General features: G+C 45.4%; 1 protein-coding gene across 1 annotated transcript; it reads right to left on the reverse strand.

Moving 5' to 3' along the window:
* Positions 1-379: 379 nt before the first annotated feature.
* LOC115590371 (zinc finger protein 260-like) lies at positions 380-10,407 on the reverse strand. Its single transcript, XM_030431721.1, has 4 exons — positions 10,351-10,407; positions 8,503-10,167; positions 1,598-1,774; positions 380-520 (listed from the first exon to the last, which is right to left on the reverse strand). Exons 1-4 carry the CDS (start codon positions 10,405-10,407, stop codon positions 380-382), a joined length of 2,040 nt encoding a protein of 679 aa, XP_030287581.1.
* Positions 10,408-11,587: the final 1,180 nt, after the last annotated feature.

Below are 11,587 nucleotides of genomic sequence, written 5' to 3' on the forward strand. Positions count from 1 at the left end.
AGTCTGATAATGTGAATGACTGCAGAGCCAGTTTGAAATGATTTAAAGAGAAAGACAAAGAAAACGTCCAACAAACCAGAACATGTCCCACTGACACCATCCAGCCCAGCAGCACTGCAGGGACTCCTGCTCAGCCTGTTACTGTACATCATCTCTAACTGTTTTAATATTGTTTTAATAATAATTGTCTTTGTTATTAGTGAGTAATAATCTGTAAATAGTTATTTGTGCTGTAATTTTGTAAATAGTTTAAATGTTAAGACTTTAATAATAAAAGAAAACATTTCATCCCTTGTTGTCCCTGAAAAGTAGCACTTGATGCTGTTTGCTGTTATAAATTGTACTTAAGCTGTAAATACTTGTAGTGTCTGTGTGTTTCTTACACATCCTGGGCTCTAAGACAATAGTGAATAGTGGGAAGACAGGATGGGACAGGACCAGATGCTCCCCTGTAGACAAGTGTGCGAATACGAAAGGGCCAGGAGCCCTGATCAGCTCTGAGGTGGGCATCAGAGATAAGCTACAGGAAGGGACCCACACCAGAGGTTTAGAGCTGACTCAACTATACATTGTCATGTTAGTATAGAGAGACCATCCTGTCTACTTTAGCTGACATCAGCAAAGTTAAGTAACCCCAACAAGAGTTATTTCATAGGGGATGGGAGGCAGACCCATCCCTTGTTTCTTTCCCATTGGATAGATGTACCTTTAATCTATCTCATTTGCATTTAAAGAGACAGGCACTCAAAACCGACTGTTCTGAACAGGGCTGTTTTGGCAGGGTTATTGAACAGTTATGAACTGCTATTGTGCTTCATCCTTATGGTATTTTGACCAAAGCATGTCACAGACATTTCATTAGGACACCAGGGAACTAGATTAACTTGTAGAAATAGGGTATAATATGACTCCTTTAAGTAACGCACACAAGAGTTATTTCATAGGAGATGTGAGGTAGACCCATCCTCCTTTTCTCCCATTGGATAGATAAACCTTTAATCCACCAAAGTGACCAATTAGGAGAAGTAGGCGGTTATGGACAGTAAACTCTAAAAAGGCCCCACACACCAGAGAAGTCGGTAGAAGTTGGTAGAATTCCTAATATCGAAGGTGATAGGATTACTGATAGAACAGAGGGCAAAGACTTTGGCATTACTTTGCCATAGATTTGAGAACACCAGACGTGCGGCCATACTCTGTTCAGATGCAGGCATTGAGATCTGTTTCAATAAAGATTGCTCTATCATTCCACCCAGCCTCTGTAGTATTCTTTTATCAACATACTACACGCTGACACCTTTGATGAAGACAGCCCAGAGACGACATATTGAATGGAATAGACAAGGTGTAACAATAGAACTATATTTTATTTCATAAATTATATAAAATGAACAATTATGAAGAAATAATTTAAAAAGAACTCATAAATTAAGTAAATAACAACAGATCTAATGTAAGGATTGTCCTCTGGAGCAGAGAAGAGCCTCTCCATCCTTTCTGCAGCCTCATGTCCTCCTCCTTCCAGTGGCCTCTGTCCTAACACCTCATCCATGAGGACACACCAGGACCCAGCAGCAGAGCTGGGCCTCCCGCTGACCCTCTGCTGTCCCTGGATATTAGGAATCCTAAGGCAGTGGAAATCAATCACGTCAGCAAAGTATCTATTAACCTTCAAACCTGCAGCTACTTTGTACTTGTTCTTTAAATGGTCCCACTTGTTTCTGGCCTGCTGGGCTCGACCTTCCCCTGCAGGCCCGTTGTTTCCAGAACTGTTCTTAACACAGACAGAAGCAAGAGAAAAGGTCAACACAAGATCACATGAACAAGCTCTCTGTTTGCTCCCTAAGACACAATGAAATGTAAAAGATGTTTTGTGTGTTGTTTTACTGTCAACAGACAAAAGAGTTCTAATACAGCAAGAAAATATAGATAATCATAAACTGAGCCCTTTATTCAAATGTTTAACTAGACTTAAAGCTTTGCAGTCTGAAATAAAGCAGCCTGATCTGAATCTGTTCATCTTGGTCCATTTATGTACATGAAGTAAAACGAGTCTATAACATCTCCACAGTCACAATAAGATATAAGATGTAAGTCAACCTCTGAACATGTAACGTTTGAAAGTAAAGGCTTTTCAGGCTTTACTTCTAAAGACATCAAGTTGATTATTAACGTATTTTAACTGACATTTTGAGGTTTTGATGTCCCTTAAAGTTTAACACATGTGGCGTTGGATGTTCAAATGAGTGTAAACCGAGTATAGATGCAAAACTTATATTTAAATGTGAGATCTGCGCCACTTCAGGTTGCCATTATTTATTTATTTTTTTATTTCTTCGGGCGCGCAAAGAATCTTGGACAATTTCTAGCCGTGAAGGATCGTGGCGGTGCGTCCTCAGGAAGAGGGAAAAGGAGGCAGCATTTGTGGGGAGCATTTCAATTGGGACAGTCTTCGTGCAGCGTTGTGACGTAACTCGCCTTTAAATTAGTTGTTTTTAATCTGATTGTTGATCAAATAAATGAATGCTCTGGGGCAGCATCCATCCATCCATCCATTTTCATCCGCTGATCCGGGGCCGGGTCGCGGGGGCAGCTGCCTGAGCAGGGACACCCAGACTTCCCTCTCCCCAGATACTGCCTCCAGCTCTTCCGGGAGGACCCCAAGGCGTTCCCAGGCCAGCTGGGCGACATAGTCACACCAGCGTGTCCTGGGTCTTCCTCGGGGTCTCCTCCCGGAGGGACATGCCAGGAACACCTCCCGAGGGAGGCGTCCCGGGGGCATCCGAAACAGATGCCCGAGCCACCTCAGCTGGCTCCTCTCGATGTGGAGGAGCAGCGGCTCTACTCTGAGCTCCTCCCGGGTGACAGAGCTCTTCACCCTATCTCTAAGGGAGCGCCGTGCCACCCTGCGGAGGAAACTCATTTCGGCCGCTTGTATCCGGGATCTTATTCTTTCGGTCATGACCCATAGTTCATGGCCATAGGTGAGGGTCGGAACGTAGATTGACTGGTAAATCGAGAGCTTCGCCTTTCGGCTCAGCTCTCTCTTCACCACGACGGACCGATACAAAGACCACATTACTGCGGCCGCTGCACCGATCCGTCTGTCAATCTCACGCTCCATCCTTCCCTCCCTTCTCATCCCAGCCGCTTCGCACTCGGCTGCAAACCGCCCCAGGACATGCTGGAGGTCCCGGCTCGAAGGAGCCAACAAGACCACATCATCCGCGAAAAGCAGAGATGAGATCCATTGGCTCCCGAACCAGATCCCCTCCGGCCCGTGGCTGCGCCTAGAAATTCTGTCCATAAAAGTAATGAACAGAACCGGTGACAAAGGGCAGCCCTGCCGAAGTCCAACATGTACTGGGAACAGGTCTGACTTACTGCCGGCAATGCGAACCAAGCTCCTGCTCCGGCAGTACAGGGACCGTACGGCCCTTAACAGAGGGCCCCCGACCCCGTACTCCCGGAGCACCCCCCACAGTATGCCACGAGGGACACGGTCGAATGCCTTCTCCAAGTCCACAAAACACATGTGGACTGGTTGGGCAAACTCCCATGAACCCTCGAGCACCCTGCGGAGGGTATAGAGCTGGTCCAGTGTTCCACGGCCAGGACGAAAACCGCATTGTTCCTCCTGGATCCGAGGTTCGACTATCGGCCGAATTCTCCTCTCCAGTACCCTGGAATAGACTTTCCCGGGGAGGCTGAGGAGTGTGATCCCCGATAGTTGGAACACACCCTCCGGTCCCCCTTTTTAAATAGGGGGACCACCACCCCGGTCTGCCAGTCCAGAGGCACTGTCCCCGACTGCCACGCGATGCTGCAGAGACGTGTCAGCCAAGACAGCCCCACAACATCCAGAGACTTGAGGTACTCAGGGCGGATCTCATCCACCCCCGGTGCTTTGCCACTGAGGAGCTTACAGACTACCTCAGTGACTTCGGCTTGGGTGATGGATGGGTCAACCTCTGAGTCCCCAGCCTCTGCTTCCTCTATGGAAGGCGTGTCAGCGGGATTGAGGAGATCCTCGAAGTATTCCTTCCACCGCCCGACGATGTCCCCAGTCGAGGTCAACAGCTCCCCACCTCCACTGTAAACAGTGTTGGTGGAGGACTGCTTCCCCCTCCTGAGGCGCCAGATGGTTTGCCAGAATTTCTTCGAGGCCAACCGGTAGTCCTCCTCCATGGCCTCCCCGAACTCTTCCCAGACCCGAGTTTTTGCTTCCGAGACTGCCCGTGCTGCCGCACGCTTGGCCTGCCGGTACCCGTCAGCTGCCTCAGGCGTCCCCCGGGCCAGCCAGGCCCGGTAGGACTCCTTCTTCAGCTTGACAGCAACCCTTACTTCCGGGGTCCACCACCGGGTTCGGGGATTGCCGCCGCGACAGGCACCGGAGACCTTACGGCCACAGCTCCGGACAGCCGCGTCAACAATGGAGGTGGAGAACATGGTCCATTCGGGCTCAATGTCCCCAGCCTCCCTCGGGATCTGGTCAAAGCTCTCCCGGAGGTGGGAGTTAAAGATCTCCCTGGCAGAGGGTTCTGCCAGACGTTCCCAGCAGACCCTCACGATACGTTTGGGTCTGCCAGGTCTGTCCAGCTTCCTCCCCCGCCAGCGGATCCAACTCACCACCAGGTGGTGATCAGTTGACAGCTCAGCCCCTCTCTTCACCCGAGTGTCCAAGACATACGGCCGGAGGTCAGATGACACGACCACAAAGTCGATCATTGATCTCCGGCCTAGGGTGTCCTGGTGCCACGTGCACATATGGACACCCTTATGCTTGAACATGGTGTTTGTTATGGACAAACTGTGACTAGCACAGAAGTCCAGTAACAAAACACCACTCGGGTTCAGATCGGGGAGGCCGTTCCTCCCAATCACACCCCTCCAGGTAACACTGTCATCGCCCACGTGGGCATTGAAGTCCCCCAGGAGAACGACGGAGTCCCCGGTTGGAGCACTCTCCAGTACCCCTCCCAGGGACTCCAAGAAGGCCGGGTACTCTGCACCGCTGTTCGGCCCATAAGCCGAGACAACGGTGAGAGTCCTATCCCCGACCCGAAGGCGCAGGGAAACGACCCTCTCGTTCACCGGGGAGAACTCCAACACATGGCGGCTGACCTGGGGGGCTATAAGCAAGCCCACACCAGCTCGCCGCCTCTCGCCGCGGGCAACTCCAGAGTAGAAGAGAGTCCAGCCTCTCTCAAGGAGTTGGGTTCCAGAGCCCAGGCTGTGCGTGGAGGTGAGCCCGACTATTTCTAGCCGGTACCGCTCAACCTCCCGCACCAGCTCAGGCTCTTTCCCCCCCAGTGAGGTGACATTCCATGTCCCCATGGCTAGAGTCACCATCCGGGGATTGGGCCGCCGGGGCCCCCGCCCACGACCGCCAGCATGTAATCTGTAAAGTAACTAGTAACTAAAATGATGTTTTCAATAAATGTGTAAAGTAAAACTTACATATTTGCAGAAATGGAAATACTCAAGTACAAATAGCTCAGAAGTGTTCTGAGGTCCAGCAGTGAAAACGTTGTCAGAGGTAATAATCCTGCTGTGCTCATGTCGCCCTCTGGTGGTTGTTAATGTGGTTGGTCAGGGACGTAGTGCAAAAAAACCAGACTGATAGCTGAATTTATAACACTGAGACTGTCACCTTCCTTCTCACTCTCTCACTGAATCATCCTCTGAATGTGCAAATCACAATAATCTAATGTTAATCTCCTCTGTCAGTGGGGAAATGTCTCAGCAAGCAGCTTTTTTCAAATTACTTTCAAATTACCAAAATAATGAGCTCAAGATGTCTGAAAGAAATCACCCCAACATGATGTAGTAATGATATTCTGCTAATGGGACAACAAGACAATATACTTTACTTCACTGAATATCAGAAGTTCATCAGGATCCAGTTGGAGTTCATCGTGAGAATTTCTTTATTAACTCGTCTTTTAATACATTTTGAGATAACTGGTTTAAAACTGAGAAAAACGACAAAACATTGCTTTGTCACCAACACCTCCTACATTTACAGACCTGAAGTGAAGCGTGACCCTCAAGTCTCAAGTAAATACACTAAAGTATATTCAGCACTTTCAGATTATTTGTATGAATATGACGGATGTTTTTAATCAGATTATTCATCAAATAAATGAATTTCAAAAAGTGCTGATTCAGCTCTGACAAAGAATTTAATCTGTAAAGTAACTAAAACAATATTTTTAATAATTGTTGTTGTTGTGGAGTAAAAAGAACATATTTGCAGAAGTAAAGTACAAATAGCTCAGAAGTGTACTGAGGTACAGAAGTGGAAACGTTATCAGAGGTAATAATCCTGCTGTGCTCCTGTCGCCCTCTGGTGGTTGTTTACCAGAACATCAGTGATTAAAGTGTAACTCTCGCCAGAATGCAACCTTGGCTTTTTTTGTGAATGTATATGAGTCAAACCTTTGCATAAAAGCATAATTACAACGAAAGAGGCACTTTTAAGATTTACCATATTTTCGTTTTCTGGTCAAACTAATTTTCAAAGGGAGTGCTACGGGCACTTTTACAATAGCATCAAAATCTCTATTATTAAAACACTAAGAAGGCTCGACACAACATGAAACTTTGCTGGTAGTATCACCAGGGTCTCTACACATGAACACGAGCATTGAGAACATTGTTTGTGTACACAGAGTTTAATAAAAAGAAGGTTTTTGAACAACTCACGTTAGCAGTAGCTTGTTCCGCTCGACGTCATCATGGCAGTCGAGTGTATGTGGTTCACTTGAGCTACTTCTACTATGCTGGAAATCAATTTGGTTGTTAATTGATTATTGATTATCAATTAAATTTGTATTGTTAATTAATGAAACCTGGGTTACTGTGATTCATTAATAAACACGGGGAACCACCCTGAAGTCAGGGATCAATAATCAAATGATGTGCTTCTAGTCTCAAAGCCTGAAATTAATAAAGAATTGTTAAAATTATGAAAATATCAATAATTAGATGAGGTGGAAGGCGTAAATCACAGCGCTGACTGTCTCAACCAGCTGTTATTATAATATGGGAATGTGCAAAATAATCACAGATGCTGCTCAGTTATCATCAACAGTGTTTATTAAGTTTTCTCCAAAACACAAATCACCTACTTTAACAAACAACAGTTGTTCTCGGCAACCAGCACCACAAAAACATGAGCAATTCAAAACCAACATATAAATGGAGATATGTGTGTATGTGTGTGTGTGTGTGTGTGTGTGTGTGTGTGTGTGTGTGTTTGTGTGTGTGTTGGGGGGCAGGAGGTCCCTTGTAAAAACTACTGAACATGGCTTGAGTAGTCACGTTCGCCGGACACGTTTGTCGTGACTTGGAAAATCCCGTTGGAGAGACTACAGGAAACGCCGAACGTTACTTGGCGAAGTTACTCGAAAACGCGAATTCCGAGTTTATGATTCCAATTCTGCTTAAACATACACCTGGAATTAAAAAAAAGCGGCAATGAGTGTTTCGACCAAAGGTGATCACTTCACAAGCACACAAAATCTAACAAAGATGGCGGCTATGTAGTCTTTGGCTTGTCAATAAAAGGGGTTATCAACACACAGATCTGTTGCTATAACGGGATTATTAACTATAAGTCTCCTACAGATCGCTCACAGCATTACGTGTGTGTGTTACCCTGGATGTGTATGTAAGTGTGTGAGTGTGTGTGTAAGTTAGTAAAAGGAAAGACGCTAAGCGAGCGCTTAGCAGACAACAAAGAATAACACAACAACTACGTGGTACACAGCGGTCGTCTCTCCCTCAACCAGCAGCCGGCAATTGGACCAAGGTTTGTTTATCCATCCGCTGATCGAGCCGGAATAAGATATACTGTGATCACACATGGTGGCAAAACTACACAAGATGTCCACTGTGTGGATCAGCATGAATGATCTACTGAGCGTAATAACACAGTTAGCACACAGTACAGTCAACCATAAGTGGAGGTCCCTTCACAGCAAATATAAGCACAACAATAACACGCTTTATACCATCTGTTACTGCCCAAACAAAGGCCTCTTACTTTGGTAGCGCCGAGCGTGTCCCGTCTTACTTGAAACTCCAATTTGTTTTTGAAGACCGGCTGCTATCACACAGTGGGACCAATCAGATGGAAGGACTGGACCTCGGTGGTTCCGCGTCCTCCTGAAGATTATTTCTTCCTTCTGCAGGCGGTGAGGAACGACTGGGTTGTGCAGCGTTCCTCTATGGATCCAAAATGATAATAAAGAATATTCTAACAAAAAACGAAAGTAACAATGGGGAATGGGTGAAAATAAGGGGGCAGGTCAAACCTTGATTGACAGGTTTTCAGACCTTTTGGGCGTTGGCTCAGGTCCTTTATTCTTAAATTCCTCAGGTTGATAAGGCCCTAGTAGTTAGGATTTTGATTTCCCATACAGGCCTTCTCCTTTGTTTGAGCCATGTAGCATGAGGCCCAATACTTGTGTCTTAATTTATTATTTAATTATTTACCACACTCGGACCAAAGACATGTTTTTTCTCCTGTGTGGATCCTGATGTGTGCAATAACATGTTGCTGTTGGCGGAATCACATTCATCGCAACTGAACAGTTTCTCTCCTGTGTGAATCTTTGTGTGGGTGATAAGATGTTGCTTTCGGTTGAATCTTTTACCACGTTCATCGCAACTGAACGGTTTCTCTCCTGTGTGAATCTTCATGTGTGTAATAAGAGTTTGCTGTTCGCTGAATCTTTTACCACATTCACCACAACTGAACGGTTTCTCTCCTGTGTGAATCTTTGTGTGTCTGGTAAGATGCTGCTTAAAGATGAATCTTTTACCACATTCACCACAACTGAACAGTTTCTCTCCTGTGTGAACCTTTGTGGGGGTGATGAGATGTTCTGCACAGATGAATCTTTTACCACATTCACCACAACTGAACAGCTTCTCTCCTGTGTGATTCTTTGTGTGTTTGATAAGATTTTGCTGTTGGCTGAATCTTTTACCACATTCACCACAACTGAACAGTTTCTCTCCTGTGTGAATCTTTGTGTGTCTGATAAGATCTTGCTTTCGGATGAATCTTGTACCACATTCACCACAACTGAACGGTTTCTCTCCTGTGTGAATCTTTGTGTGTGTGATAAGATTTTGCTGTTGGCTGAATCTTTTACCACATTCACCACAACTGAACAGTTTCTCTTCTGTGTGAATCTTTGTGTGTTTGATAAGATTTTGCTGTTGGCTGAATCTTTTACCACATTCACCACAACTGAACGGTTTCTCTCCTGTGTGAATCTTTGTGTGTCTGGTAAGATGTTGCTTAAAGATGAATCTTTTACCACATTCACCACAACTGAATGGTTTCTCTCCTGTGTGAACCTTTGTGTGGGTGATGAGATGTTCTGCACAGATGAATCTTTTACCACATTCACCACAACTGAACAGTTTCTCTCCTGTGTGATTCTTTGTGTGTTTGATAAGATTTTGCTGTTGGCTGAATCTTTTACCACATTCACCACAACTGAACGGTTTCTCTCCTGTGTGAATCTTTGTGTGTCTGATAAGATCTTGCTTTCGGATGAATCTTGTACCACATTCACCACAACTGAACGGTTTCTCTCCTGTGTGAATCTTTGTGTGTGTGATAAGATTTTGCTGTTGGCTGAATCTTTTACCACATTCACCACAACTGAACAGTTTCTCTTCTGTGTGAATCTTTGTGTGTTTGATAAGATTTTGCTGTTGGCTGAATCTTTTACCACATTCACCACAACTGAACAGTTTCTCTCCTGTGTGAATATTTGTGTGTCTGATAAGATCTTGCTTTCGGATGAATCTTGTACCACATTCACCACTAATGAACGGCTTCTCTCCTGTGTGAATCTTTGTGTGTGTGATAAGATTTTGCTTGTGGTTGAATCTTTTACCACATTCAAAACAACTAAATGGTTTCTCTCCTGTCTTAATCCTCTTAAAACTCCTCAGTTTTGAGTTTTTGCTAGATCTTTCACCACAGTCAGAGGAAGTAAATTGTTCCTTGTCAGTACCACATCCTACACCACTTACAGGGACTTCAATGTTTTTCTGAGAATTTATACTTGACTGAACTTCTTTGGTCTCACTCCAAACATCATCATTTACTTCAGCCCGAGGTTCAGGAGAGTCTTCACCCTCAGGTTCAGGAGAGTCTTCAGCCTCAAGTTCAGGAGAGTCTTCAGCCTCAAGTTCAGGAGAGTCTTCAGCCTCAGGTTCAGGAAAGTCTTCAGCCTGAGGTTCAGGAGAGTCCTCAGCCTCAGGTTCAGGAGAGTCTCCTGTCCTCTCTTCAGTCCCTGATTGTAAATGTCTGTCTGGAACTGAGTTCCTGGCTGGTTCTGGTCCACCACAGTCCTTTCCGTCAGCTTCTGTTTCCATCTGTTCAGTCTGTCTTTGATGAAGCTGCGAGGACTGAGGTTTCTCTTCATCATCATCTTCATGCTTCAGAGGAACAAGAGTGAATGTGAACTCAGCTCTGGGTCCTGCTGGTCCACACTGGAGCTCCACTCCTTCTGCTCAGGAGAAACCTTTTTCTGACCAAAACAACAGCTGCTGGACATCTGCAGGACACAGGAGACAAAAAGACAAATGTTAGGCTGACAGAAAAATGTTCAAATCAGGTTGATATTCAACCAAATACTGGAGCAGACAGGTAACCCCACATTGTTCCACTGAACATCATGAGAAATCTTGATGAATTCAAACAGTGTGAAAGTGTAACACTGTGTTGGAATTTTTTTTTCCTTTTTTTTTGTCTCTGTAAAAACAAAAAGAAATCAACAACAATACAATCTCAAGTTAAATGTTGATTCAAAATTCATACATATGTCTTTCTGCACCTACATTTTGATGCTTCATGCTCCTTGATAACCTCCAATTTAAGATTTCTTCCACCCACAATTAAGATTTTATGCTGCATTCAGACAAAACGAAAATATTTGCGCTGCAATACTCGCACTTCTGTAATCGCAGGGTTGTTAACTCTTAATCATGTCTACTTGCACAACGTGAATAGAACCGTGAACGCGTGGCACCCAGCCAGAGTCTGCAGCTTCCAGCGCTACCTGAAGCTAACAGGTGCCCAGTTCTCAGCTGTGTAGCATCTGTCCATCTGTCTCCACTGAGTGGCAGCTTCTTAACAGGTGTGTTAAAAACAATATATCTGTCTTGCCACTGTTGAAGAAATCATTTGAGTCCTGTTGAGCAGTTTGCTGTGGTGATGTGTTTTATTCAAAGAATAGCGATAAACTGGTGGACTGACGGGCACAGAGCGGATCTGAGCCGCTGAGTGGAACCAGAGCAACTGAAACAGTCACATTTTATACAATAAGAACAAAGAACAAGGAGGGGCAGGTTCAAACAAAAGGTAAACAAAAGACAAAGGGAGGGCGTCTGCTCTTTGGAGAGTGTGAACAGCAGGGTGGGGTGAAGGTGTGGGGGCACATTTAACATAGTGATCAAGGTCCAGGCGTCCTGAGACCAACTGGTGTTACACAAATGTGTATCTGCAGGGTGCCGGAGACAGACAGGAATCACCATTTAGGTCTGGAGGCCAAAG

Source organism: Sparus aurata, chromosome 10 (genome assembly GCF_900880675.1).
Source record: "Sparus aurata chromosome 10, fSpaAur1.1, whole genome shotgun sequence".
NCBI classification, from domain to species: Eukaryota; Metazoa; Chordata; class Actinopteri; order Spariformes; family Sparidae; genus Sparus; species Sparus aurata.

Coding starts and splice junctions, on each gene's coding strand:
- LOC115590371 (XM_030431721.1), bottom strand. CDS start 10,407: ATGGAAACAGAAGCTGACGGAAAGGACTGTGGTGGACCAGAACCAGCC. Junction 10,168..10,350: donor CAGAACCAGCCAGGAACTCA/GTTCCAGACAGA, acceptor CCTGAACCTGAG/GGTGAAGACTCTCCTGAACC. Junction 1,775..8,502: donor ATGTCTTTGGTCCGAGTGTG/GTAAATAATTAA, acceptor GTCTGTGTTAAG/AACAGTTCTGGAAACAACGG.